General features: G+C 44.4%; 1 protein-coding gene across 1 annotated transcript in view; it reads right to left on the bottom strand.

Moving 5' to 3' along the window:
• TPMT (thiopurine S-methyltransferase) overlaps nucleotides 1-27,568 on the bottom strand; it is a 33,341-nt gene that overhangs the window by 3,670 nt on the left and 2,103 nt on the right. Inside the window, exons 2-7 of the mRNA XM_075533442.1 lie at nucleotides 19,553-19,739; nucleotides 18,032-18,124; nucleotides 12,080-12,212; nucleotides 10,520-10,572; nucleotides 8,947-9,021; nucleotides 868-953 (exon numbers count right to left, since the gene is read on the bottom strand). Coding sequence (XP_075389557.1) covers nucleotides 868-953; nucleotides 8,947-9,021; nucleotides 10,520-10,572; nucleotides 12,080-12,212; nucleotides 18,032-18,124; nucleotides 19,553-19,692 — 580 coding nt within the window. The 5' untranslated portion in view covers nucleotides 19,693-19,739. The remainder of the gene's footprint in view (nucleotides 1-867; nucleotides 954-8,946; nucleotides 9,022-10,519; nucleotides 10,573-12,079; nucleotides 12,213-18,031; nucleotides 18,125-19,552; nucleotides 19,740-27,568) is intronic.

The following is a 27,568-nucleotide window of genomic DNA, read 5'->3' as shown; positions in this document are numbered from 1 at the left end:
TGCCATTCCAACGTGAGCCTGGAGGAAAACACCCCCTTTACAAATCCAAAGATCGCAATAAAAGAAGAGAGACAGCAAACATTAAAATCTTAACTGTTTTTTAAAAACCATAATCACCTAGTGATGTCTTACATACTTCTCTCCCTAGAGGAGCCTTGGTGGCATAGTGGTCACCTGCTGGGATGCTAATCACAAGGTCAGCAGTTTGAACCCATGCGCTGCTTCGGGGGAGAGAGATGAGGCTTTCTGCTCCTATAAAGATTTACAGTCTTAGAAACCCACAGGGCCATTCCACTCAGTCCTATAGGTCCACTATGAACCAGTGAGTTTTTGTTTCTGTTTCTCTACCCAATCCCCGTGTCCATTTGTTTGCATCCATTCTGGGAGCATGTGCTGGGTGTGTCTGTGGGGACACAGGTGTTTCATGGAGCCCTGGTGTAGTGGTCTAGTGGTGTAGTTAGCGGGCTGCTAACTGCACGGTCAGCAGTTGGAAGCCACCAGCTGCTCCGTGGGAGGAAGATGAGGCTTTTCTACTCCTGTAAAGAACCACGTTCTTGGAAATCCACAGGGATGGTTCTATTCTGTCCTCCAGGGTCGCTGTGCATCGGCATCGACGTGATGGCAGTGAGTTCTGAGTTTATATTTGCGCATATTTACATGGGCATTGACCCCATTTATCACCACCACTGCCGCAGGTAAGACAAATAGGCTATGTACGTGGCAGAGCTGCCAGCTCTCTCTGACCTCATCTGGTGTTGGTGTCGTCACCGGGTGCCGTAGAGTTGGCATGTAATTTTACCATGATTAAAAAGAAAAAGAGGCACTTTGGAAAAGAAGAGGAGAAAAAGTAAAAGAAAACACGCTTACCTGGATGCTTAGTTGGGTCATAGGAGAGAATGGCCAGGAGGTAGCGAAACCCGTTTCTTGTTAGGGACAACATCAATTCAGCATAGCTAAAAAGAACAAAACCAAGAGAGATGTTACCTTTTTCTAAGAGGCACGGAAGGAGCCCGGCACTTACTTCCTTCTATGTTGTTTACTCTGATGCTCTTTAGAAACACCAGATGCGTTTAATTTCTAAAGGACCGAACGGAGGCTAGCAAACGAGCCCCCTCTGCCCAAGGTCACCCAGCTGGGAAAGCGTCAAAATGGTTACCAAACTCAGGCCCCTTTCCAGGGCCAAGGCACCTCATAAAAGCAAGCAGAGCCTCTTAGTGAGCCTGGCGTGGACACGAGGACACTGACCACACCCTGCCTCCGTGAGGTTCCCAGGCCAGGCTGTGCGGCAACATCACCTGGTCACTTGCTGCTACCTGAAAGGTCCTGAAGCTCCCTCTACAAAGACCTCCGAGCCAGGAGATTTGCGGGGAGCTGGGATCTTGTTTTTAACACTGACCCTCGGTGGCGGGGACAGGTCCAGGGGCAGATGTGAGGGGGAAAGCCCTTCCTTCTGACAATCGCATTCCGCCCTACAGATCCAGGTCATTCCCATGAGTCAGTGTCCACCTGTTGGCAGCTAACCCCAGCTTGCCATGTGCAGTCTGAGCAGGAGAATGCCCACCTAGTGCCTTCGGACTCAGCACTTAAACGCTGTTTCACGCACGACTTTCTTCTAGTTCTTTATGGTTCCTTCCCCCCACTATCATGACCTCAATTCTACCTTACAAATCGGATTAGACCAGAGCACGCACACTGCTACAGATAAGAGGAGCCTGAAACACAGGGAACCCAGGAAGATAAACCCCTCAGGGCCATCAATGAGAACAGAGATACCAGGAGGATAGGGGAAGGGTATATGCTCAGTAGGGGGATTGCTGGGTCATATGGTAACTCAATTTCCATCTGGTTTAGATATCGTCAGATCGATTTCCATAGTGGTCGTACATACTTATAAGCCCACCAGCAGTGGATGAGCGTTCCTGTCTCCCCACAGCCCCTCCAACACTTGGTGCTTTCTGATATATTTTGAATTGGGCTACCTTTGAGGGTGTTAGGTGGTACCTCATTGTTGCGTTAATTTGAATTTCTCTATGGCTAAAGATCGGGAACATTTTCTCATGTGTTTGTTGACCATTTGAATTTCTGCCCCTGTGAAACTTCTGTTCAAGTCCTTTGCCCACCTCTCAAGTGGGCAATTAGGGGTTTTTTTGGAAGCTAGCAGAGTATTGTAGATTTTAGTAATAAGACCTTTGATGTGTCATTGCTAAAGATGTTTTCCCAGTCCGTGGGCTCTCTTATTACTCTCTTAGGTGAATTCTTTCGATGTACACAGGTGTTTTATCTTCAGTATATCCCATTTGTCAATTTGTGCCTCCTCTGTGTGTGTGTGTCCTTCCCTATTTCTGATAGCCTATGTATTCCCTGTGCCAAAGTTCTCAGGTTTGTCCCAATTCCCTCATTGATGGCCCTAATAGTTTGGGGTTTAACTTCAAGGTCTGTGATCCACCTTGAGTTTATTCTTGTGCATGGAGTGACATAAGGGTCTTCATGTTTCTGCAGCTAAATATCCATTTTTTCCAGCACCACTTGTTAAAGAGGGCATCTGCTTCCCATTGGATTTTTTTTTTGGTCCTTATCAAAGATCAGTTATCTGTATGCTGATGATTTTATTTCTGGGTTTTCAGTTCTTTTCCATTGGTCTGAGTATCTGTCATTGTAGCAATACCATGCGGTTTTGACCACTGTGGCTGTATAGTATGTGCTGAAGTCAGGTAAAGCAAGCCCTCCCACTGTGTCTTTCTTCTTGAGGAGTTCTCTGCTAATTCTGGGCTTCTTCCCTCTGCAGATGAAGTTGGTAATCAGTTTTTCCATTTCTTTGAAGAAAGATGAGGGTAATTGTATCAGGATTGCATTAAACTTATATACTGCCTTTGGCAGAACTGACATCTTAACTATATTGAGTCTTCCAATCCATGAGCATGGGGTATTCTTCCATTTGTTGAGGTCGCTCTTGGTTTCTTGTAAACTGTAGTTTTCCCCATAAAGATCTTTTGTTCTTTTTTTTTAAAGAACTTTTGTTCTTTTAGTCAGGTATATCCCTAGATATTTCAATTTGTATTTAGCTATTGTGAAGGGTACCACCTTTTTTTATCTCTTCTTCTGTGGTCTTACCTGATGTGTATAACAGTCCGATGGACTTCTGTTTGTTGATCTTGTATCCTGCCACTCTGCCAAACTCCTCTATTGCTTCCAGTACTCCCCTTGTGGAACTTTTGGGAATTTTCCGTATATAAAATCATATCATCTGCAAATAACGATAGTTTCACCTCTTCCTTCCCCATACGAATACCTCTGATGTCTCTTCTTTGCCTTATGCTGTTAGCTAAAACCTCCAGCACGATATTAAATAGGAGTGGGGACAAGGGGCATCCTTGTCTGGTCCCCTTTTTCAGTGGGATTGTGTTAGTCTTTTCTCCATTGACTACCACGTTGGCTGTTGGTTTTTCATATTGTATTGTCTTGAACTTTCCTTCCATTCCTATCTTCTCAAGTGTCTTAAACAGGAATTGGTGTTGAATATTGTCGAATGGTTTTTCTGCATCTATCGATATTATCATGTGGTTCTTATAATTTTTCATGTCAATGTGATGAATAATACTAATGGTCTTTCGTATGTTGAACCATCCTTGCATTGCTGGTATGAATCCCACTTGGTCATGGTGAATTATTTGTTTTATATACTTTTGTATTCTGTTGGCTAGTATTTTGTTAAGGATTTTTGCATCAATGTTCATTAGGGATATTGGTCTGTAGTTCTCGATTCTTGTGGGATCCTTGCCCGGTTTTGGTATCAGAGTTATACTAGCTTCATAGAAGGATTTCGGGAGTTTGCCATCTTTTTCTATGTTCTGGAACTGTTTATGTAGGATTGGTGTTAGTTCTTCCCTAAATACTTGGCAGAATTCTCTAGTGAAGCCATCTGGTCCAGGGTTGTTTTTTTGTTGTTGTTGGTAATCCCTTGATAACCTTTTCTATTTCTTCTTTTGCTATGGGTCTGTTGAGATTCTTGACGTTCACCAAGGATAGTCTAGGGAGGGATTGTTTTTCCAAGAATTTGTCCATGTCTTCCAAATTGTTGAATTCATTGGAGTACAATCCTTCATAGTACTGTGTAACTATCCTTTTGATTTCATTAGGGTCTGTTGTAATGGCCCCTCTTTCATCCCTTATTCTTGCTATTGAAATTTGTTCCCTCCTTTCTTTGGTTAGGTTTGCCAGTGGTCTATCGATTCTGATTATCCTTTCAAAGAACCAACTTTTAGCAGTATTAATTTGTCCATAGTTTTCTTATTTTCCCTCTCCTGAATCTCAGCCCTGATTTTTATAATTTCTTTTCTTTTGCTATTAGTAGGATTGTCCTGCTGACTCTGTCTCGTTGTTGTAAAATTGTGCCAGCATATCAATCATGAGTCTCTCTTCCTTTCTAGGTTGTGCATGTATTGCTATGAAACTTCCTCTGATGACTGCCTTTGCTGTGTCCCATAAGTTTTGGTACGTCGTGTGCTCATTTTCGTTGGTTTCTAAAAATTTCCTAATTTCCTCTCTGATCTGCGCCAGTACGTACTCCTTTTGCAGTAGAGAGTTATTCATCCTCAAATTGTTTGCTCTTGTTTTCTTTGTCTTCTTTTTGTTGATTTCCAGCCTTATGGAACAGTGGTCAGAGAGAGAGGTCTGTATTATTTCAATGTGCTTAAATTTATGTAGATTTGCCTTATGGCCCAGCATGTGGTCTATCTTCGAATATGTGCCACGTGGACTTGAAAAGAATGTGAATTTTTAATATTTGGATGAAAAACTCTGTAAATATCTATCAGGTCAAATAGTCTGATTGTGGTGTTTAGCTCTCTAGCCTCCTTGTTGAGTTTCTCTCTCTGTGATCTGTCTTTCTCACAGAAGTGGTGTGTTGAAGTCACCTACTATAATTGTCGAGTCTGTGATTTCTTTTTTAATCTTTTGGAGTGTTTGGTTGACGTATTCAGCTTGTCTCTCATTCAGGGAATATATGCTTACAATGCTTAGTGGTTCTTCGCCTACCATTCCCTTGAGCATTATATAGTGTCCCTTCTTATCTCTTTTTATGGTTTGCACTTTGAGATCAATTTTATCTGAGATTAGGATCGCAACCCCTGCTTTTTTTGTATTGCTGTTTGCTTGGTAGGACCTTCTCCAGCCTTTGATTCTCAGCCTATTTTTGTCTGTAGCCTTGAGAAGTGTCTCCTGTAGGCAGCAGATTGATGGGTTGTGTTTTCTAAGTCAGTCTGCTAGTCTCAGTCTTTTAATGCCTGAGTTCAGGCCATTGATATTCAGGGTTATTATCTCCATCTGTGGTCTCTGTGATGTCATCTTACACCTTTTGTATTGGGAGTATCCTACTTTCCTTTCTCATTGGTGTGTTGTGAATGTGTGTGTGTATCATTTGACTTCTTTCCACACACACTCAGGCTGAGGCAGGCACATCCACCCAACTTCTCCATTGATTTAGCGGGTGTGGGTTAAAGGTCTGCCTGTACTGACCACCTACTACAGTAGGAGCTGGGGAAGGACACACCAGACATGCATGGTCTGCCCAGAGAGGAGATGCAAGGATTCCCAGTCTGCTCACCGGGCATGTGAATTTTACCTCCCACACCAAAGGCCCAGGAAGAGTGTTGGGAGTGTCCTGAGAAAGAAGGAAACAATCTCACAATTTCGGCCTTTACCAGAACTGAGTGAAGTGTCAAAATGTGGAGAGGACGGACTCTAGGGAGATGGGTGGCAGAGTCTGCCTGGTGAATACACACCTAATAAGCCACACTGGCCTGAGTTTCTGTACAGCCCCAGGGACCAGGGCCAAGTTCCATGGAACACTGGGGTATTAACTCCTGGATTATCAAGGCACACAACACACTCCAGAGGGATCCATGTGGAAACTCTACCAGGTGAACTAGACTCTACCTCAAACCCATGTGTAATTGAGGACTTAAGACTGAAATTACATGATGTGTGAAGAATCAGAGGACAGCTATACCAAGAGTCTTGGTAGGCGGACTAACACTGATGTACTACTTCAATGCTCTACTTGCTGAATTAAGATATGTAATGTTCTGGCAGACTTGTGACTGACATTATCAGTGAATATTATTGTAAGTTATGCCTGATAACCAACTCTCATTATTTGTGTAAATACTGTCTAGTCACATAAGGATTTATAAAGTATAAGTGAATAATTCAGGTATTGCGATATATAGTTAGCCTACACGACTCCAATATTCCCCTCTCAACGGTGTTTTAAAAATTAGTACCATGGGGCAACCAACGTCACTATTAACAGAAGGTCCTTATGCACCAGGGAGATGAGCAATAAGATTTTCTACCATAAGTTCACAAGGAGATCTCTAAGGGGAGCCAGAGGCAGATAAAAATCATAGAACCAGGAATGGACTGTGGGCTTTCACTAAATCCTACATCCAACCTATGAACAATTAGTTCTTATGACATGGCCCCGCCTGATACTTGCCCTCATGAAGGAAATACAGAAGAAATGGGTGCTATAGCTAAGTGTGGTGAAGAAATTAGATGGTGCCAGGCTTTAGAAAGAACAGCTTCTGGGGTCATAAAGGTTTGTTTCCAAACAAGCAGCCATCTAAGTGAGATGTCCACTAAGACCACCTGGAAGAAGCACACCATCATTCGTGATCCAAGGATTATACATTATATAATCCAGAACGGAAGGAGGGAATAGTATCAGAGCTTACATTGTGAGATACTGGTTTGCAGGAGGCTATGGATGACAATGAAAGTCCAAAATACATTTGTGAGATTGACACATGAAAAAGCCTCCAGTTACTTACCTCTAAACACAACTGGGGATGAGAATAAACTGGTTATCAAACAGAGAGTACTGGAATGCTGACCATGGGAGATCAAAATGATAAACCCAACTCGAACAGTTAAAACTCCATCACTTGATCTCCCCTTTGATACACTTTGGGTGTGATCTGGGTTTCGATATTTTCCTGATGTGTGTGTGTGTTTTTGTTCATATTGGGTTTATCTCTGATGTATTTTGTCATTGTGGGTAGCCTTCTGACATCTTTGTTATGCGTTTGTTTTATGGTGTGTGAGACCTAGGATTGACAACTGTCTAGAGAAACAAAACTAGAATATGGGTTCCTGGGGATATGCTGGGGAAGGGAAGGAGGGGACGGGGGCTGATAGCAAGGAGTTCAAGAAGCAAGGAAATAAGGCAGCAATGGTACCATACTGCTGGATGTGCTGTGGGAAGATATGATGTCTGGACTGGCTCCTGATAAAACGGTTTGGGAAAAAAGTGGAGATGATGGGGCGCTGACAAAGCAAAAGAAAGACAAGGTTTGGGAAGAGGTTGGAGTCATTATCCGACTGTTAAAAATATAAGGAATAAAAATAGATACGTAAAGAATAGCAGTTTTGTTTCAGTGCCGTCGCTCCCAGCCTCTCTTGCTCTGTGTGAAGAGCCTTCCTCTGGACCACTAGCTAATTCCACATTTACATGCAGGCTCTCAGGAGGTATGAGAGTAAAGTGATTTACACTGGGAAACACACAGGGCTGTGTTCGCCTCGTCTCGCTTTATTTTTTAATAAGATGGGCACAATCATTTTTTGTTCTGATGATGCCTGACACCTGATCCCTTTGATACCTTGTGATTGCACAGGCTGGTGTACTTCTTCCATGTGGGCTTTGCTGCTTCTGAGCTAGATGGCCGTTTGTTTACCTTCAAGCCTTTAAGACCCCAGCCAGAGGCTTAGGTGGAGAGCAAATATTTTGAGAATGATGAGGGCAATGAATGTACAAATGTGCTTTACACAATTGTGTGTATGGATTGTGATAAGAGTTGTATGAGGCCCCAATAAGACAATAAAAAAAGAGACAGGCACATAGACACATAGGACTGGTTACCAAAAAAAATCCACAAGAAAGGGTGCACTCACCATACCAGCGCATGTGTATGTAGTTCTTTCGAGAGCAAAGACCCTGTTCCCACCGGCCATTTCTTTGAATCCCACAACAACCCTCAGTTGCCTAGCCATGGGTGTGGGTACTGAGGCTGAGCTCAGTGCCACTTAGGCATTGCCTGCGTGGCTTTGAACAGGTAGAGGAGCCTTGGCAGCCTAGTGGTTACAAGTTGGGCTTTGCCAGGTGAGCAGTTCAGAACCACCAGCTTGCTCCTCAGGAGGAAGTTCTACCCTGTCTTACAGGGTACCTGCGAGTTGGCGCTGACTCAATGGCAGTGCGTTCTGGAGTTGGGCGGGGCACATCCTCCTGTTGACTTTAGTTCCCTCATCTGGAAAGTGGGAACAATGATAGCATAGACCTTGTAGAGCTGTCAGGAGCATTACATGGATCACCCCACATGAAGGACTGTGAAGAGCGCCGCGTGCTACCTGACCACAGTGGAGTTAGTAGAGACAGTCCGATTTTGCAGAGAAATAAACCGAGACACAGAGAAACAGTATTTTTTAGACTAAGGCCTTACAGCATGGAAGCGATGGGAGCACCACACCTTGATCTGAGGACCTCTACTTTTTAGAAGTCTACCACGCTCGTATTGAACTGAGATCTTTTAAGGTCAAATCTAGAGGAATCCTGGTGGCATAGTGGTTACAAGTTGGGCTGCTAACTGCAAGGACAGCAGTTTGAAACCACAAGCCGTTCCTTGGGAGAAAGACAGGGTTTTCTACTCCTGTAAAGTGTTTTAAGAGTTTTTGGAAACTCACAGGGCAGTTCTAGCCTGCTCTATAGGGTCACGATGAGTCAGCATGGACTCGAGGGCAGTGAGTTTGGTTTTTGTAAGTCCAAACCTAATAAGCTATTTCAAACTAGTACAAGTCTAGTCCCTTTTCTGGAACCAAGAAGAAGTCCAGCATAATCAAGAAGGCCACCCAAAGGAACAAAATCATGAACTCTTAAAGAAACAAGACACGCACCGTTGCCGATCACGTGGATTAATAGCGACGAGGGCTCCTCTATCCCAGATGCGGTCAAACTGGCCAGGATTTGCCCTGCCGGGGAGACAGAGGGAGAGAGGCATGGCTTCATGAGAGAAGACTTGCGTTTGTAACAAGATGGCACGTGTCTCCCGTGGATCAAGCTGGCGCTTCCCCACATTTGTCGTGCATTGGGAGGTGCTGATGTGCATGTGGGGAGCTGCCAGTGTCCTAGTTTGAGGGGCTTGTGGTGCAGGCTCCCCTTTGTGCTATAACTTGGGGCCACAAAGGAGGATTAGCGGGCAGCTCTGCTCCCAGGCCCCAGCTCACATGGCAGGGATCAGGGGTTTACTTCCGTTGCAGGCCCAGAAAAAGTTTAGATGAAGTGAATATCATCTTGCTTTCCTTTCTCCACCGGCCTATGGTCCTAATAAAAATGCCTTACCAAACCCACTACCATCCCAAACCAACCCACAGCCATCCCAAACCTAGCGAGCTGGTGAAACCACTGACCCCTGGGCTCCATCTGCTACCCAATGAATCAGAATCTCTAGGGTAGCGGTTCTCAACCTGTGGGTCGTGACCCCTGTCCCAGGGGTCGCCTAAGACCATCGGAAACACATATTTCTGATGGTCTTAAGAACTGAGACATCGCTCCTCTAGCTGTCTCCAGGTGGGTCTGCCCACATGCAGATACGCCCACATTGGAGTACCTGGCGTGAAGACTGTTACCCATGCTATACCCTGCTTCCAGACAAAATTCCATTTATTTGGAATTAGAAATAAATATTTCACAATATATAATTACATATTGTCTTCGTGATTCATCACTACGCTTTAATTATGTTCAATTTGTAACAATGAAAATACATCCGGCATATATTTACATGATAAGTCATAACAATAGCAAAATTACAGCTATGAACTAGCAACGAAAATAATCTTATGGTTGGGGGTCACCACCACATGAGGAGCTGCATAACAGGGTCGCGACATTAGGAAGGCTGAGAGCCACTGCTCTAGGGGAGGGAGAGGTGCCCCAGGAGCTGTACTTGGCACCAAAGCCCCAGGTGATTCCACTAATCTGCCACATTTGGGAACCGAGGCTCTGGAAGTGGAGGCTGACTCGTGCACACCCGGCTAGTTTGAACCACCAACCCTCGGGTTAGTAGGAAGCTTCAGCATTGTGACAGCAGGCACTCCAGTTGTTCGTGGGTGCTGCTGTCATGTGGGGCTCTGACTCCCAGTGGCCCCAAGTGAAGCGCCACTGGGTCCTGCACCCACCTTACAATTGTTGCTGTGTTTGAGCACCGTGCTGTAGCCACTGACTGCGTCCCCCCTGAGAGGAGCCAGTATTCCTAGGGTCAGAATAAGAGTGGCCAGGGTCTGGGGGCTGCCCCAAGGACACAGATGCTAAGTAAACATTGTGGCAGATGAAAGGAACAAATCAGTGCTTTCTGGCTGGTACGACCAGTGGATGAGAGATGAAAAGATTTCCACCCGCACCCCAGCAATCTTTCCAAAGAGCTCAGGTTGTTCGCAATGCCCACGTAATATTCACATTCAACCATACCTCGGAAGATCAAAAATATCGCAGCAGTACACGGTGAGATTCCCTGAAGAGCTCTAGAACGGAAAAGGGAGAGGACACAAAACAGCTACTTCATTAGGGCCACATGAATATTCAAGAGCCCCAATGCAAATCACAAGGGGCCTAGAAGGAAAGGGCATGTTAGCCAACACCATGAACATTAATCTTTTCCCTGCTCGTTGGCAGCGTGTTTGGATTTTTGGTTTGGGATTCCTTTGGGTCAACCCAGAGAGGAAAATCATAGTAATCCTGACACCAGATGAGCCATTTTTCTTTCCAGTTAGAACGCTATCAAGGTTTGTTTGTGCAATGCCATGGCAGGCTGACTCTGCTAAAGTGAACACAGGCCAATCATTCACCAGGCAAGTCGAAACAGACAGGTCAGGCATGTTTAAAAGATTCAGGGAGTGTGCAGCTGGGTTGCGGCCCCCTTCTCTCTCTTCGCTGCGTTTGGTCAATGAGCATTTCACGTTGGCCTGCCAGTCAAACGTCACCAGACCCTACAGAGCAGAGGAGAACTGCCCCTGTGGGTTTCCAGGCCTGGGACCCTTACAGAAGCAAACTGCCACAGCTTTCTCCTGCAGAGCGGCTGGTGGCTTCTGGCGGCTGACCTTTCCATGGGGGCCGAGTGCTTAAACACTGTGCCACTAGGACTCCAGGCAAGCATGGACCAAGTACCTACTGAGCAGGACCACCGAGCCAGAGGACAATGGCTGTGGATGGGCCCCCGGGGTGAATGCGGCAGGACGCTCTGGTGGAGCAGAGCTGTGTGGCGCATGCACACCCACACGGAGTGTCTTGACGGCCACACTGGGCGCCAAGAAGCATGAGACCAGAGGAACAAACCGTCCTAGAGCGTCGGAGAAGGCAGAGGCCTCCGAGAGGGCTCGGAGAGGCATCTGCAATTGCCTGGGGGTCCGGGGGGGCATTCACGGGCATTCACATGGACTCATAATCTGGGAGCTGGGGGCAAAAGCTCACTGCCATGCACACCGTGTGGCGCACAGTTCTGCTCTGATACTCAAGTAGAGACCATGATTTGGAATTCCCGAGACTCTAACTCTTTACGGGAATAGAAAGCCTCATCCTTCTTCCACGGGAGAGATGTTGGTTTCAAACTGCTAACCTTGTGGTTAGCAGTCCAGCACGCAACCCATTACACTGTCAGATGCAGCAGCTGGAGGATGTGTTGAGAAACAAGAGCTTCTCTTGCCCTCAAAATATTTAAATAATGAAAATTTTTAATATATATTTATATATATAGACACACACACACATATATAAACAAGGGCTTCCCATCTTGATCATTTTGTTTAATAAAGGTGTCTATGATTCTGTATTACAGCAATTCTTTCTAACATATTCTCAAAAGCCCACACCTGTCTGTCCATAATCCATGTTTCTAAGGCCAACTCCTTACGCTGTATGGCTAGGTGATGGTGTGTGAGAAAGAGGGGCCAGGTGGCACCTGTCTAGCATCCTCGTCCACGCAAGCTGAGAAAAGCGACCAGAAACACTGGATTGAACAAGTGCAACACATACCTTAAACATTTTGGCGCCAGGGATTTCAGTGATGGGCTCTTCTGAGTAAGAGAGATTCTGCTCCGCAAAAAACTCCCGTATTCCCAGTTCACTGATTTCCACACCGATTACATGGTGTCCCAGGTCTGCAAACCTGCATGGGATCACATAGCTACACTTAGACTCAATGTCAGACACCACACTGATAAACACAGGGGCGTGCTCCAGTGTGTATACAATTCCTTCCATTGAAAAGATGGTAAATGAAGCCAGGCCCACGGGGCTTCATAGCATATGAAGGAAAATTAACTTACAGTCTCCAACTTCTTGTTGTGTTCAACTATGAAAGGCTGCTTTCTATGAACTTACTACACACTTACTGCCATTCTGTCAATTCTGACTCATGGTCACCCTTTAGGACCCCTGCTCTTGTGGGTTTCTAAGGCTGTAAATCCCAATGGAAGAGAAAGCCACATCATTCTCCTGTGGAGCAGCTGGTGGGCTTGAACTGCTGACCTGTGGTTAGTAATCCAACTGGTAACCCATGACACCTCCAGGGTTTCTTAGCAAAATAAGTTTCAGAAAAATGCTATCTCAGAATGCTGATTTACTCCCCATGGGCTTGATTAGAGAGCCTTCTGAGGGTAAACAAGCCTTTGGATTAGAAATGCATTTCACCTTCTCTCCATCCGTGCTGACCAGTAGAACGGTCTGTGATGGTGGAAATGTCTATTCACATTGTCCAAGACGGTGGCCAGTAAGCCACCCAGGGACTCCTAGAAGCACATCAGTGCCACAGTGGGGTGCTTTATCCTAAAAACCGTTTTTCAAGTTTGCTTCTGCAAATGGTCATTAGATAAGTTACAGCTTCTGAGTTACGATGAAGTCTGTGGAAGGCGTTTTCGGCATTCATGGAAACACATTCCTGTTTATCAAACAAGCCAAGTAGGACAGACGGAAATGGGAAACTCCCAGGAAGTGGGAAGGAGGTTCTCACACTCATCAACCCAAGGTTGATGCCTATGAGGCTGAGGCTAGACCCTTCTTGGCCAATTCTGACACCAACTGCCTGCCCACAGCACCCCACTTCTTGGCTGGGTTTGACAAATCATTGCCATGCCACACAGGGCTCACAAACTCACAGTTATGGGGTCTATGAGGGCAGCTGACAGGTTACAATTCAGATTAGAAATGTTCAGGATTCTGGTGGCACCATCAGGTGATCAGATTGTTAACCACAAGGTTGGTGGTTCAAACCCTCCACCTACTCCAGAGAGGAAAGATGAGGCTGCCTGCTACTTTCAAGATTTACAGTCCCAGAAACCCCATATGAAACCGTTATGTATCTCATTGGATTGGATGGTAGAGGGTGGGTCTCCCTTGAGCAGTCAGGGGAGGCCAGGCACCACCTCCACATTCCATTTACGATGGTACACATGAACAGCGTGCAAAGTCTCTCATATGCCAAACGTACATGCAAATCCAGTACCCAAGTCCTTGGGTGGAGCAAATAGTTTCTACTTACCTACCAATTGAAAGGTTGGCAGTTCAAATCTGCCAAACAGCAGGTTCTCTGCTTTCATAAAGATCGCACTCATGGGAACCTTATTTATGGGTGGTTCTATCCAACACATGGAGTTGTCCTGCATCAGAATCAACTCGATGGCAATTGGTTTAATTGGTTGTAGTCCCAAAATAGTTAGCAATCACACTTAACATGGTGGTGCCTCAAACTCTCTGCTCTCACTGCCAGAGTCAATGTCGACCACAGTGACCCTATGGGTCAGGGTAGACCTGGCCCTGTAAGTTATCAAGATCTTACAGGAGTAGAAAGCCCGTTTTCTCTCTCAGAGCAGCTGGTGGTTTCAAACTCCTGACCTTTCCGATCACAGCCTGATGTGTATCCACGACGCCACCAAGGCGCCTTCAAACCCTCTGTGAGAGCTAGATGATCAGCCTGTGTGGCAGCATTGTATGCTGTCACTGTAAGACAGTTCAGTTTTCCTGCAGGTTCTGTCTCTTGGCTCAGTGTGCCTGTTACGGTTGAGGGCTAATACAATACAGTATATATTTTCTCAAGTTCATGATCAGGGAAGAATCTTAAGTCAAAGCAGCCATCTAGCTCATAAATGCTCTAAGTTGGTAAGTGTGGGTGCCGACTCAAATGTCATCATCTCCATTTGAAAATGAACTCCAAAGGTGTGCGCATTCCATGGGTGCGTCAACCTGTATTTATGTAAGAAATGGAGCCTTGTAAAGTTGCGTTTGCTACTCGTTTTTTTTCCTATTTCATGATCAATGTTCTCAGTCGAAGAGCTTAAAAATGAACACTATGTCTCGGCATTATACATTATCATCATAACAGGATTCTACACTGAAAGAGACTTCCAGGTGTGTTATTTCAGGGCAGCCTATAGTCACAGTTGAAGGAACCCTGGTGGTGTAGTGGTTGTGCGTCGGGCTGCTAACGCAAGGTCAGCAGTTCAAAACCACCAGCCAGCTCAGAGGGAGAAACATGAGGCTTTCTATTCCTGCAGAAACGCTGTGAACAACCACAGGGCAGTTTCACCCTGTCCTATAGGTTCCCTATAAGTCAGAATTGACTCGATGGCAGTCAGTTTTATAATCACAGTTAAAGCAGAGGGGCACGGTAGGTGATGAGTTGGGCTGCTAGCCACAAGACCAGTAGTTAGAAACCACCAGACACTCCATGGGAGAAAGCTAAGCCTTTCTATTCCCTTAAGAGTTACAGTCTCTAAAACTCACAGGGGCCAGTTCTACCCTGTCCTCTAGGGTCAGAATCAACCTATTGGCAGTAAATTTGGTTTGGATTTAAACCAAATTCTCACTAAGTCATAGTAAGGGGCTCTGGTCGCGCAGTGGGCCAGAGGTGGGTGGTTGACTACAGGTGAGTTGCAAACCCACCAGCTGCTTCTCAGGAAAAGGCGAAGCTGTCTGCTTCCACAAGGACTTAGTCTCAGAAACCTACAGGGGCAGTTCTACTCTGTTCAATGAGGTCGCTATGAAGCAGAATCGGATGCTGACTCATGGCAAACATAGTCACAGTGGCTTGTTGATTAATTCAAATTCTCTTCACAGAAATTATTCACGAGAAATACTTTCCTCAGCACTAGTTTTATAGCAATGATTCAAGATAACAAAATCATCCATGGGCTGGTTGGGACACTGAGCCAAACTTGGGACCGTACACACTGACCCAAAGTTGTTCATTTCAAACAGATAACATTTATTCATTTAAATTCCCAAACCCCCAACACAATACATATAAAGATCTAGGGACTGTAAGAGGGAAGTTGGTGTGTGTGTGTGTGTGTGTGTGTGTGTGTGTGTGTTTCTGCATTGGTTCCAAACTAATTAATTTTCCTGGAAACTCAAAGGCTTCAAAGGGTTAATGTCATGTCCATTTCTGCTCCTGGTCTACTTGTTAAGGCTTCAGACTCTACACTCACCAGTAACAACTACAGCAAGCCTCCTGATGTCAAGTCCATCCCAACTCAGAACAGCCCTTCAGGACAAGAGGAAAGTCAAAGGAAATTGACAAGAGGAAGGTCAAGGAAATAGAGGAAAGAACTAGGAAGCAAAGGGCATTTATAAAGGTCTAAATACAGAAATGTATAGATGTAATATATATATATATATATATATATGATGGAGAAATAGATCAATGTACATATATTTATAGGTTTGGTATTAAGGTAGCAGATGGACACTGAGCCTCCCCACAATAACTCCCTCAATACAAGAACACTTTGATCTATTAGACTGGCATTCCATGATGCTCACCTTTCCAAAACGACCGCTGAAGACAAAGCCGATCCATAAGCAAATATGGTGAAGAAAGCTGATGGCACCCGGCTATCAAAAGAGATAGTGTCTGGGGTCTTAAAGGCTTGAAGGTAAACAAGTGGCCATCTAGCTCAGAAGCAGCAAAGCCCACATGGAAGAAGCACACCAGCCTGTGTGATCATGAAGTGCCAAAGGGATCAGATATCAGGCATCAAAGTACAAAAAATCTTATCATTGTGAATGAGGGGGAGTGCAGAGTGGGGACCCAAACCTCATCTATAGGCAACTGGATGTCCCCTTACAGAAGAATCAGGGGGAGGAGACGAGCCAGTCAGGGTGTGGTATAGCAATGATGAAACATACAACTTTCCTCTAGTTCCTAAATACTTTCTCCCCCACTATCATGATCCCAATTCTACTCTACAAATCTGGCTAGACCAGAGGATGTACACTGGTACAGATACGAACTAGAAACACAGGGAATCCAGGACAGATGATCCCTTCAGGACCAGCGCTGAGAGTGGCGATAACAGGAGAGTGGAGGGAAGGTGGGGTAGAAAGGGGGAACTGACCACAAGGATCTACATATAACTCCCTCCCTGGGGAACAGACAATAGAAAAGTGGGTGAAGGGAGATGTCAGACAGTGTAAGACATGAAAAAATGATAATAATTTATAAATTATCAAGAGTTCATGAAGGAGCAGGGTCAGGGAGAAAGGGGAAAAATGAGCTGGTACCAAGGGCTCAAGTAGAAAGCAAATGTTTTGAGAATGATGATGGCAACAAATGTACAAATGTGCTTGACATAATGGATGTATGTATAGATTGTGGTAAGAGTTGTATGAGTCCCTGATAAAATGATAAAAAAACGAACGAAAATGTTTAGAAAATGATGATGGCAACTTATGTACAAATGTGCTCGATACAAAGTGATATATGCATTGTTATAAGAGGTATAAGAGCCCCCAATAAAATGATCTGTGACACATTGTTGTATTAAATTGGCATTCCCTAATACACACCTTCCCAACACAATTGCTGAAGAAAAATATGTGCATAAGAAAATGTGGTGAAGAAAGGTGATAGTGCCTGGCTATCAAAAGATATAGTATCTGAGATCTTAAAGGCTTGAAGATAAACAAGTGGCCACCTAGCTTAGAAGCAACAAAGCCCACATGGAAGAAGCACATCAGCCTGTGTGACCACGAGCTGTCGAAGGGATCAGGTATCAGGCATCGAAGAACAAAAAATCATATCACTGTAAATGAGGGTGAGTGCAGAGTGGAGACTCAAACCTCATCGGTGGGCAACTGGACACCCCCTTACTGAAGGGTTGTGGGGAGGAGATGAGCCAGTCAGGGTGCAGGGTAGCAACGATGAAACATACAGCTTTCCTCTAGTTCCTAAATGCTCCCTCCCCCGCTATCATGACCCCAATTCTACCTTACAAATCTGGCTAGACCAGAGGATGTACATTGGTACAGATAGCAACTGGAAACAGGGAATCCAGGGCAGATGACTCCTTCAGGACCAGTGGTGAGAGTGGCAATGCCTGGAGGGTGGAGGGAATGTGGGGTAGAAAGGGGGAATCTATTACAAGAATCTACGTATAGCCTCCTACCTGGGGAATGGACAGCAGAGAAGAGGGTGGTGGGAGACGTTGGACAGTGTAACATATGACAAAATAATAATAATTTATGAATTATGATGGGAGCAGTGGGGAAGGAGGAGGAAAAATGAGGAGCCGATATTAAGGGCTCAAGTAGAAGGCAAATGTTTTGAGAATGGTGATGGCAACAAAGGTACAAATGTGCTTGACACAATGGATGCATGTATGGATTGTGATAAGAATTGTACGAGCCCCTAATAAAATGATTTAAAGAAGACAAAAAAAAATCTTTGAATTAAAAAAGACCAAAAAAAAGGCTGGTCTTTCTCCCTCAGAGCAGGCTGGGGGTTTCCAACTGCTGACCTTGTGGTTAGCAGCCCACTGCATGGCCAACTACACCAGATTCATTAAGAATGTTCTATGTTCAGCCAGTGAACATAAAGAAACCCTATGCAATTCATCAGAACAGAATGTCTTAACTGATGTTTTGTTAAATATGACCCAAAGAATTCATCCAGGCCCGAGAGTATATGTATTTATACTTATCTGCTCATACCATCTCATTTCAACTGCTTTTCCACAAAGAGGGAAGAACACCCTCAGGCCACTCTCGCCATTAAGAAAAGTATCCAAATACTTCTTTAATAACCTGGGAAGGGAAAAAGAGTTATTTGCTTTTTTAGTTAATAAGCCCAAATACAGAAGCAAGAGTTATGACTGCACAGTGCTATATATATATTTTAGGGCTATAAACTTTTCATGTAGGATTTCCGTAATGGTCCAACAATATAACTAACATCGATGGTTACAGTCCCCAGTGTATCAGCAAAGAAACAGGGAAGCAACAGGGAAGCAAAGCAACAGTCAGCAAGTGGTAAAACTGGTTCAAACCAAGGCTTTCCTGCTTAGTAATTAAAACTAAACCCCAAAAATATTTTTTCATCGTAGATGACAGACTTAGGAAATTCTCTGCTAATACCCCAAATGTTTGTTTTGGTGGGAGAGGAAGGGAGGGGACCTCTGAGCCCATCGTTTCTCAGCCTTCATGGTAAGGGAAGTTCTCCGCCAGTGTGCTCGGCTCTCCTCAGAGGTAGTTCTGGAGAGTTCAAGTCTTGTAGGCCATTCTTCCCGTGGAGACGTGGCTCTTCTGAAGCCACTGATGCAGGAACATGGGGCAAGAACCCAGGAAACAGGGTTTCAACATGATGCCCCAGCTGCCACTTGGTGCACAAATGTCCCAATTATGTGCAGGGAAAGTGAGGGCGCTGCATGAACAAGAAGGCAGGTCCGTAAGGATCACTGGACCGGGCATTGGTCCCATGAATCCTTGTGGCTGCTACAAAGATGACTACTAGCTCAAGGATCCTTTTCTCTCAACTTCCCAACTTCCATTATCTAGATCCTAGGTTCCCAAACGCATTTAGCCTACCACTCCCTTTTCAGAAAAAATAATCAAAAAAGAAACACTCAGCGTCACCCCTCCATCCACATCCATTGAAAAGGTTCATACTACAGCCCATCATCCAGGGCAACGTGGCAGCATCTGCTTTGGTAGCCCCACGGATCGCCCCGCTGGCCCCCAGACAGTACTATCACCCCCCAGAGAGTAAACACTGATCTCAATGGTGCTTCAGCATCTGAACCTACACTATTAGCAAGCAGAGCCAACATACTGCATACGCTTCAACATCCAGCATCGGAGGATTCAGCGTACACGTTGCCTGATCATGTTTATGCATGTGTATGATAAACAGGCAAGAGTAATATGAAGAACCACAGGGGATTAAATAAGAGACGGATTTCATAAATCTGAGCTGCCAACAATGGGCAAGTCACATCGTTATTTATACTCAGTGGGATGAGAAAACACGGCCAATTTAACTATAACATTATAACATGTCGCCGAGTTCAGAAGCCCTAAAATCTGTGTGTGTGATATCATAGAAACACACACCTATGAGGTTTGTGTGTGTGAGAGAGAGGTGCATCTTAAGGTCACTCAAATTTATTGAGTGTCTCTATTTCCAAAGCCAGCTCTGGACAGACCACTTTGCTGTCACGGACACGCAGTTCTTACCGATGTCCTTCTTCCTGATGAAAGCCAATCTTGTGGGTCACCCACTTGTCTTGCCAGTCTTCCAGCGTGAGCGCGTGATCTCTTTGTACGCTGCTGTCAGGGTACTCTTTAGTTTCCAGGGAGGCTCGTGCCTTGTCCATGGTTGTGTTGGCACCGCCTTCGCCTCACAGGCAGCTGTCACCGGTGCCTAAATGAACAATAGAAATCACCGTTTCCACCGCTGAAGGGCCCTGTAATCCTACTGAAGACCGCAGACAATCAGCAAACATCTGTGCTTCTTACTCCCTGCCAGGCGGTCGGCTCAGCCTCACAGCAACTCAGTCTGACAGAAGAGAACCATCCTGGGGGCGTCTGACACTCTTCAGCCTCGTGGGAGCAGGAGGTCTCATTTTTATCCTGTGGGGCAGCTGCTGGTTTCAAACTGCTGACCCCTGGGTAGCAGCTCACATGCATAATCCACTATGGCACCAGGGCCAACTCCCCACTGTGCTTTTCAAAACGCTTCAACATCCAAGGAAAGGCCACAGAAAAAGTGGGTTTTCAATGAGCCTGATGGTAAAGGCCTCCCTTAGACTGCATATTCAGTATTCAGGTAGCTCCTGAAATATGCTGTATTTTATCTGATTGCTACAGGAGAAAGATGAGGCTTTCTACTCCTGTCCCATAGGGTCACTGTGAGTTGGAATCAACTTGATGGCAGTGAGTTTGCCTTTTGTCTTTTGGATATCTTACCATTAGAGTAGAAGGCATTGCTTTAAAAAGATTTTTTTAAGGTGAGGACAACAAAGTAACCGGACACTCCTATTGAAAATGTTCTTTCAAAATTTTAGTTCTAATTATTAGAAGCCAGAATGTGCTCAATATAAAGAGTTAGTTTGGTCAACAAGGTTTGTTATGATAACCACCATCTCTATTCTCAATGAGACTACCATCTGCAACTCCTTTAGGTGAGACTGGAAGTAGCAGGTTTGAGCTCAGAGGATTCCAAAGTCAATTGGGATAACGTAGTCCACAAAGACAAGAGTCTAAATCCAACTTTGGCGAGTGGTGACTGGGGTCTTGAAAGCTTAGAGCAGCCACCTACGATCTCTCAGTCTCTCCCATCCGGAGAGAGAATTGCTAACTCACTGCTAGCAAGTCTTTAGGACCCATAGCAGCACCGTGGGTCAGAGTAGAACCCCAAGACTGTGGAAATGGTAGCTGTTGGCCCCCTAGCTTAGTGGGTGTCCAGTGAAGGGAGACCCGGACCACCATCTATTTAGTTCCTCAATGTTCCCCTTCCATTACATTAACATGACAGGCTTTAATCTGAGAGGCAAGGAACTGCCCTTGTAAGAAATGATAGAGGAAAGTTTCCCCTAGCCCCACCCCCCGCGCTGAGTGTACACAGAGCTCAGTCAATTAAGAAATCAATCTTACAAAGCACTAATCCGTGGACTGCAGCTCACAGTTGGACGGCAATCACACAAACTCCTCATATCAACAGTACCCCCAATTCTACGCCATCGGATAAATGAGTGATGCTCCCAATGCAGTCACCTTAAACCACAGAGGGATGGTTGACAATGTTTTCCTTTTTTTGTTTCTTTGTTTTTCTGCCTTCTGTTTTTTTATTGCTGTTGTTCTCGTTGGTTTTTATTTTTGCCATAATAGGAACGCTGAAGTAAACCAGAATTATTTATAACATAGGGACAAGCAGATGGATCTGGGCTCGCATTTAATTCAAGCCCCAATCCAAGAACAGTTAGTTCTTCTAACGTGGCCTTGTTTCATGCTCCCTCAGTACTCACCCTCATGAGGAGATCAAGATAAGGGCGCTACAGCAAAGTGGGGTGAAGCAAACAGATGGTGCCCAACTATCCACTGGAATAGTGTCTGGGGTCTTAAAGGCTTGTTGTATCTGCACAAGCAGGCATCTGGGCGAGGCATCAATTAAGTCCACACGGAGGAAGCACACTAGCTGGTGTGATCCAAAGATGATGATGACAAAATCCAAATATGACGAAGGGAAAAGTATCAGAGCTTAAATTGCGAACCCCCAATTTGTAGAAGGCTGTGGAGGACAGTGGGAGCCCCAAATCCATCTGCAGAGTATCTGGTCAGAATAAGCCTCTGGCAGAGCCCCTCTAGCCACAGGTGAGGGACTCGAACAGCGTGACCATCAGACAGAAATTATTGTGAACTTGATTAGGGTGGATGGAACCATGGTATGATATGGTACTTAGTCAGGTGACCTTCCTCTTGACCCAACCAGAATTTTTCTAGGCTCAAATATTTCTTTTCTGGCTTTTAAAATATTGTTGGTGGTCTTTTCTTTAATTTTTGTCTTTATAGTATTATTTTGTTCTTCCTAGTTCATTTGATTTTTTAGTGTTTCTGTTAGGTGTCTCAGTTTGTGAAGCACAGGAGTGGATGCATAGAGACAAGAACTGATGCAAGGGTTTATGAGGAAGTGAAGGGAGGGTGAGGGAATTGAGGAGCATATAATGAATCTGGGAGGGGAGCATAAGAACTGATTGTGATGATGTATATACAGCTCCTTTTAAAAGCTACATTACTAACGAGGGGGGCGGGTGGGAGGAGATTCAGTTTCAGAAATCCAGAGGCAAGTCTACCCTGTCCTACAGGGTTGCTATGAGTTAGAATCGATAGTAATGAGTTTAGTATTTTTAGAGCTAGAAAGTTGTCAGGAGCTCCTTTTCATTGTCCGACGCTATCTATAATTTTGTTCTTATTAAATACTAAGGGGCTTCAAAAAGTTTGTGGATAAATTCCATTATCTTTTCATTCCATTTTCCCCACAAACTTTTTGCAGCCCCTTGGTATTTTTTCACTTATCTGTATCACCTTTTACTTCCAAGTTGCTTTTTATATTGGCTTGTTTGGTTTCTACCTTTCTAGTAAGTTTTTCATCAAATGGCCAGGCTTTCTTAATAATGTTGTTTGTTTGCTTCTGACACGGCGGGGCCCAATGTACACCTGAGCGAGACATTGTCTGGTCCTGGGCCATCCTCACAATTGAAGAACAGGTAGCCCAAAGCTCGTTAGACTTTTAAACGCACTCAAAACATAAATAAATAAATGCCACCTTAAATGCACGAGTGGGGGTCATTTGACTGTGGGCTTCACTGCAGGGTGATGTCAGCGGGTTCCATTTGAAAACCTAGATGTCATAGTCTTCATTTCCTTCATACTGGTCAGACTTTCCAAGGGCCTGTGCATCCCGGGGACCACTGCTCTATAGCCGGCTCATAGAGAGGGCGGAGCTCCGCATTTCATTTAATTTCATTTCCAGTACGGCCCTCCTATTCTAGGAGTCCCTGGGTGGCCCAATCTCAGTTATCAACAGGAAGGTTGGCGGTTCAAACCTACCCAGAGGCACCTCAGAATAAAGGCTTGGTTGTCTGCTTTTGAAAGGTCCCCATCTCGAAAACTCTGTGGATCAGGGCTTCTCACGTACAAGTGAAAGAAAAGATTCCTACGGGCTACCATCTGGAGGCTAGGAATTTAAAAAAGAACTACCGTATATACTCATGTATAAGCCGAGTTTTTCAGCATAAAAAATGTGCTGAAAAACTGGGATTTGGCTTATACATGGGTCAGTGGTACCCCAGCAAGGTGTAACATCTTGCTGGCCTCCCCCTGTCCTCTACCCCTGAGGTAACGGGACTAGCGTAGTGTCCATTATCTTGCGGGTGATTGCCATTTCTCTGCTGTTCATTCAAAGCCCCGCTGACAATGCAGGGTTTTGAATGTTTGTTTACTCACATCTAACCAATCAGAGCCATCCTATGACGTGTATCTTTGAATAAGCCTTTTAAAAACCATGTGTGAAGTATGTGGCATGAATGGATGTCATCTGGTCAAGCCCGACTAACAAAAGGAGGAAATCTCATGAAGCCTGACATAGAGTTAATGCAAAGTGAGTTCGAGACGTATGGGAAGACATTCCAGAAGACATGGTGTGACGTGCCTTCCAGACATGTAGTATTAGGAATACTATGGATGGCAGTGAAGACTGCGCTTTGTAGGAAAATGACAGCAGTGGTGGTGATGACGGCGATCTCAGTGAGGACAGCGTCTATGATGACCTCACACCAGCTGAAGCTCTGCATTGGGATACGGATGATGATGAGGAATCCAGTTTTGAAGGATTTTAACTCTTTACATTTTAGCTTGGTTGCTGATTGAGCTCAGGGAATAGTACTCTTAAGGTATCATTGTTGATACCTTATGGTTTTTGTTGAACCTATTTTTCACTTACTGTGCTGGTTTACTAATATTAAATGACTTGTCCTTTTATTTAAAATAAATATTTAAATACATTACCTCACTGATGCCTCAGATTTTAGTAACTTTATTTTCATTTGTTTTGATTATTGAAACTCACCAAATAGCTTCCGTATTTTCCACCCTAGGCTTACACCCGAGTCAATCAGTTTTTCTGGTTGCCCAGGTAATAATTAGGTACCTCGGCTTATACTCGGGTCGGCTTATATTCGAGTATATACGGTATGTCGATTTTGTCTTTTCTGAATTCAACTCAAGCAAGTCCCCCACATTCAACTACTTCATCCTACTACCTCCCAGTCCAAAAAAAACCAAGCCAAACACACTGTCATCAGTTAGATTCAAACCCTTAGTGACACCACCAGCCTGGGTGGATTTCCAAGACTGTATCTCTTTAGTTTTGAACTTGAGCCCTCAGTTAGCAGCCCAGTATGTAACCACTATGTCTAATGTCTAATTCCTGAGTCTTGGCGGGGTTAAAAGTTGCAAATGGACGTCCCTGAGGTATAAGTGATCAAGAACTGGAAAGCAGCTGGTTGTTTTAATGCCAATAGCCTTGCTCCCTGCCGTTCCCCAGTGCCTGTGGAGTTCAGCTTTGAATGCAGACTAACTCTCTACCACAAGACCATCTGCCTTTTGGCTTTTGTCTCATGTCCTAACCCCCATCCTAGTAGTTTAGGTATACACACACACAGACACACACACAGACACACACACAGACACACACACACATAATACACAGACACACGCAGACACGCACAGACACGCATATATACATACACACAGACACAGACATGCATACATACACACACACACACACACTAAAAGTCTTGTAGTTATTGGTGGTGTTTCAGGAAAGAGCAACAGTACATAGTCTCCACAGTCTGCATATTTTTAATGAGTTCCTCATAGTTTCTCTTTTGCATGTAAAATGAAGGGACTTGAAAGAAAACAAGCGAGACACCCTGGAAACATAGCTGCAAATAACTACAAACTAACAGAACTCCAAATCAATCTGAATAAGAAAATGCTTGCTCTTTCGATGTCAACTTTGCAATATCAAGACAACATACCAGCACGCTTCTTTTTCTTTAAATTACCGATAAAAGTAATTTGTCTCTGATCATACGATGAACAACGAAACCGTATGAAGTTGATTCTGTGTCATGGCTCCCCTTGTGACAGAGTGGAACTGCTTCACAGGGTTGTCCTGGCTTAGGTTTTCTGGAACCAGGGGCCTTGGTGGTGGAGTGGTTAAACACATGTCTGCTAATGTAAAAGTTGACAGTTTAAACCCACCAGCTGATCTTCATTACAGAGAGATGTGGCAGCCACCTTCTGTAGAGATTACAGGTGTGGAAGCCTTATGGGGCTGTGAGTTCTATTCTATCCTAACAACAGATATAGTTGTTAAGATGGAAGCAGATCACTACACTTTTCTTGTAAGGTACTGCTTGGTGGGATCAAATCGTTAACTATGTATTAAAATTTTTTAATTGTGATTTCAGTGAAGGTTTACAGAGTAGATCACCAGTTTTACATCCAACAATTAACACACATTTTGTTTTGTTACCGGGAAGGAGAGAAACTGCTGCAAAAACCCAGTGAAAGTCAAGCAAGTTATATCCCCCAAATATGTGGCAAAAAGCAGGTTTGTGCATCAATCACAGGGAATAAGTATTAACACTTACATTTCTTCAGGGGTTACCAGACCAGCATCCCCTGAAGTATCACCCTCCATTATTTATCTAAATGGGGATGCTTCTGTCTACTTACCTATCTTAATGGTCTTGTCTCCACCTTCCTGAGTGAGAAGCCCATCTCTATGGATTAAGCTTAACAGCAATTTTACTTCAAGTAGGGGACTGCTATATTTTTTATTTCCAACCACTAAATCTTAAATGGTTATATTGCTAGTATTTTAATGAACAGCAGACTAACTCTTTCACTCTCCCCCACCCTCATCAGTTTCACCTCATCCATTTCAATCCCCTTAACACCTTCTCTTGTGGCAGTCCATGGTACTTCCAACATTCTTTGCCAATAATTCAAATGAACTGATTCTCCTTTGGTCTTCCTTACTCCATAGCCAACTTTCACATGCATATGATGGTACGGAGAAAGGTGCACCTGAAATCCTCAACATGGTCTCTTTCCTCATCAGTGCCTTAAAAGAGGTCTTGTACAGTAGATTTGCCCAATGAAAATATGTCCAAGAAAGAAAGAGAGAAAGAGAGAAATCCTTGGCAACTTCAGTATTTCCCCATTTATCACGTTCTCTCTCTGTCCAGTGGTGAGCATTTTGGCTTTCTTTACATGGCGTTGCAATCCATGCTGAAGGTTACCCTTTTCGATCTCCATCAGCAAGTGCTTCAAGTCCTCCTCACTTTCAGCATGAAAAAGTGTGTGACGGTTGTTAAAACGCCTTCCTCCAAGAAGACAGAATATGAAGCCAAGTTCTTCTTCATAAACCGCAGCTTCTTGGATTATTTGCTCAGTACATAGATTAAGTATGATGAAAGGAAACAACTCTGACCTACACCTTTTCTGATTTTAAACCACAAAATATTCTCCTGTTCTGCTCAACGGAGAGCCTCTTGGTCCACGTCCAGGTTCTACATGCGCACACCTGTGTGTTCTGAAATTCCCATTTGTCTCAATGCTATTCAGTTTGCCACGATCCCGTGTTAGGCCAGGTTGTCTACAGAAACAAATCCAATGACACTCATATATGCAGTTTTTATATCAAGAAGTAAACTTACACCAAGAAGGCATCCCAGCCCAGTCCAACTCAAGTTCCCAAGTCCGGTGCAAGCCCTCTTCACCCTCACATAGGCTGGTGATGCAGAAACGTGAAGAGGGATGCAGAATCACATGGGTCCTGGGTGAGTAGGAGGGTGAAAGGGCATCAGTGGCTCTCAGGCTCCGGCAAACCAGGTGAGACCACCCCTGGAGGCGGGCAGAGTTCTATCAGGCAGGAAGCTAGAGTGGCAGAAAGATAGGGAAGTTCCCAGTTTCTCTGATTAGAAGGCCACACCCCCGAGACAGCATCATTAGGCTGTCACCCGACTGACAGGTTGGATCCTACCAGTACACTTTCATATACCTTCAGTTGACATAAATCTAACTGCCACAGATCCACACAAACGTGTGTGCATCGTCAATAAAACACAAATAAACATCTTTCTGTTGTTTCCAGCCAAGCCTAATCTGATATCAGTAATGACATCTCGTCTCACATTCTCTTCTGGCTTACATTTCTGGAAGCTCCCTCTTGATGTATTGTTGAAATCATTCTTGAATTATCTTCAGCAAAATTTTACTTGCATGTGGTATTAATTATATTGGTCGATGATTTCTACCTTTTTTTTGGGTGACTTTTCTTTTGAATAAGCCAAGATGTGGATCTCTTCTAATTGGTCAGGTTGGTCAGGTAGCTGTGTTTTAAGTTTCTTATGTACAGGAATGAGTGCTTCCTGTTGGTGTTCCTTGAGCCTTGTTTTTGGCTAATGCCTTCAGTATCAGTTGGATTTCTGCCTTCAGTACCACTGGTTCTTGATCATATGCCACCTCTTGCTCTGGGTATTCCTCCCATCCTCTTTTGATACTTCCTGCATCACTTGAATTATGGTTTTGGTAAAGAATATTCAAAGAACCATGGAATTCCAGAAGAACAAACAAATCTGTCTTAGAAGTAGAGCCAGAATGCTCCTGAGAAGTGAGGAT

The sequence above is a fragment of the Tenrec ecaudatus genome, chromosome 1 (genome assembly GCF_050624435.1).
Source record: "Tenrec ecaudatus isolate mTenEca1 chromosome 1, mTenEca1.hap1, whole genome shotgun sequence".
In the NCBI taxonomy this organism is placed as follows: domain Eukaryota; kingdom Metazoa; phylum Chordata; class Mammalia; order Afrosoricida; family Tenrecidae; genus Tenrec; species Tenrec ecaudatus.
The sequence above is the reverse complement of the archived record's forward strand: the minus strand, read 5'-3'. Positions and strand labels throughout refer to the sequence as shown.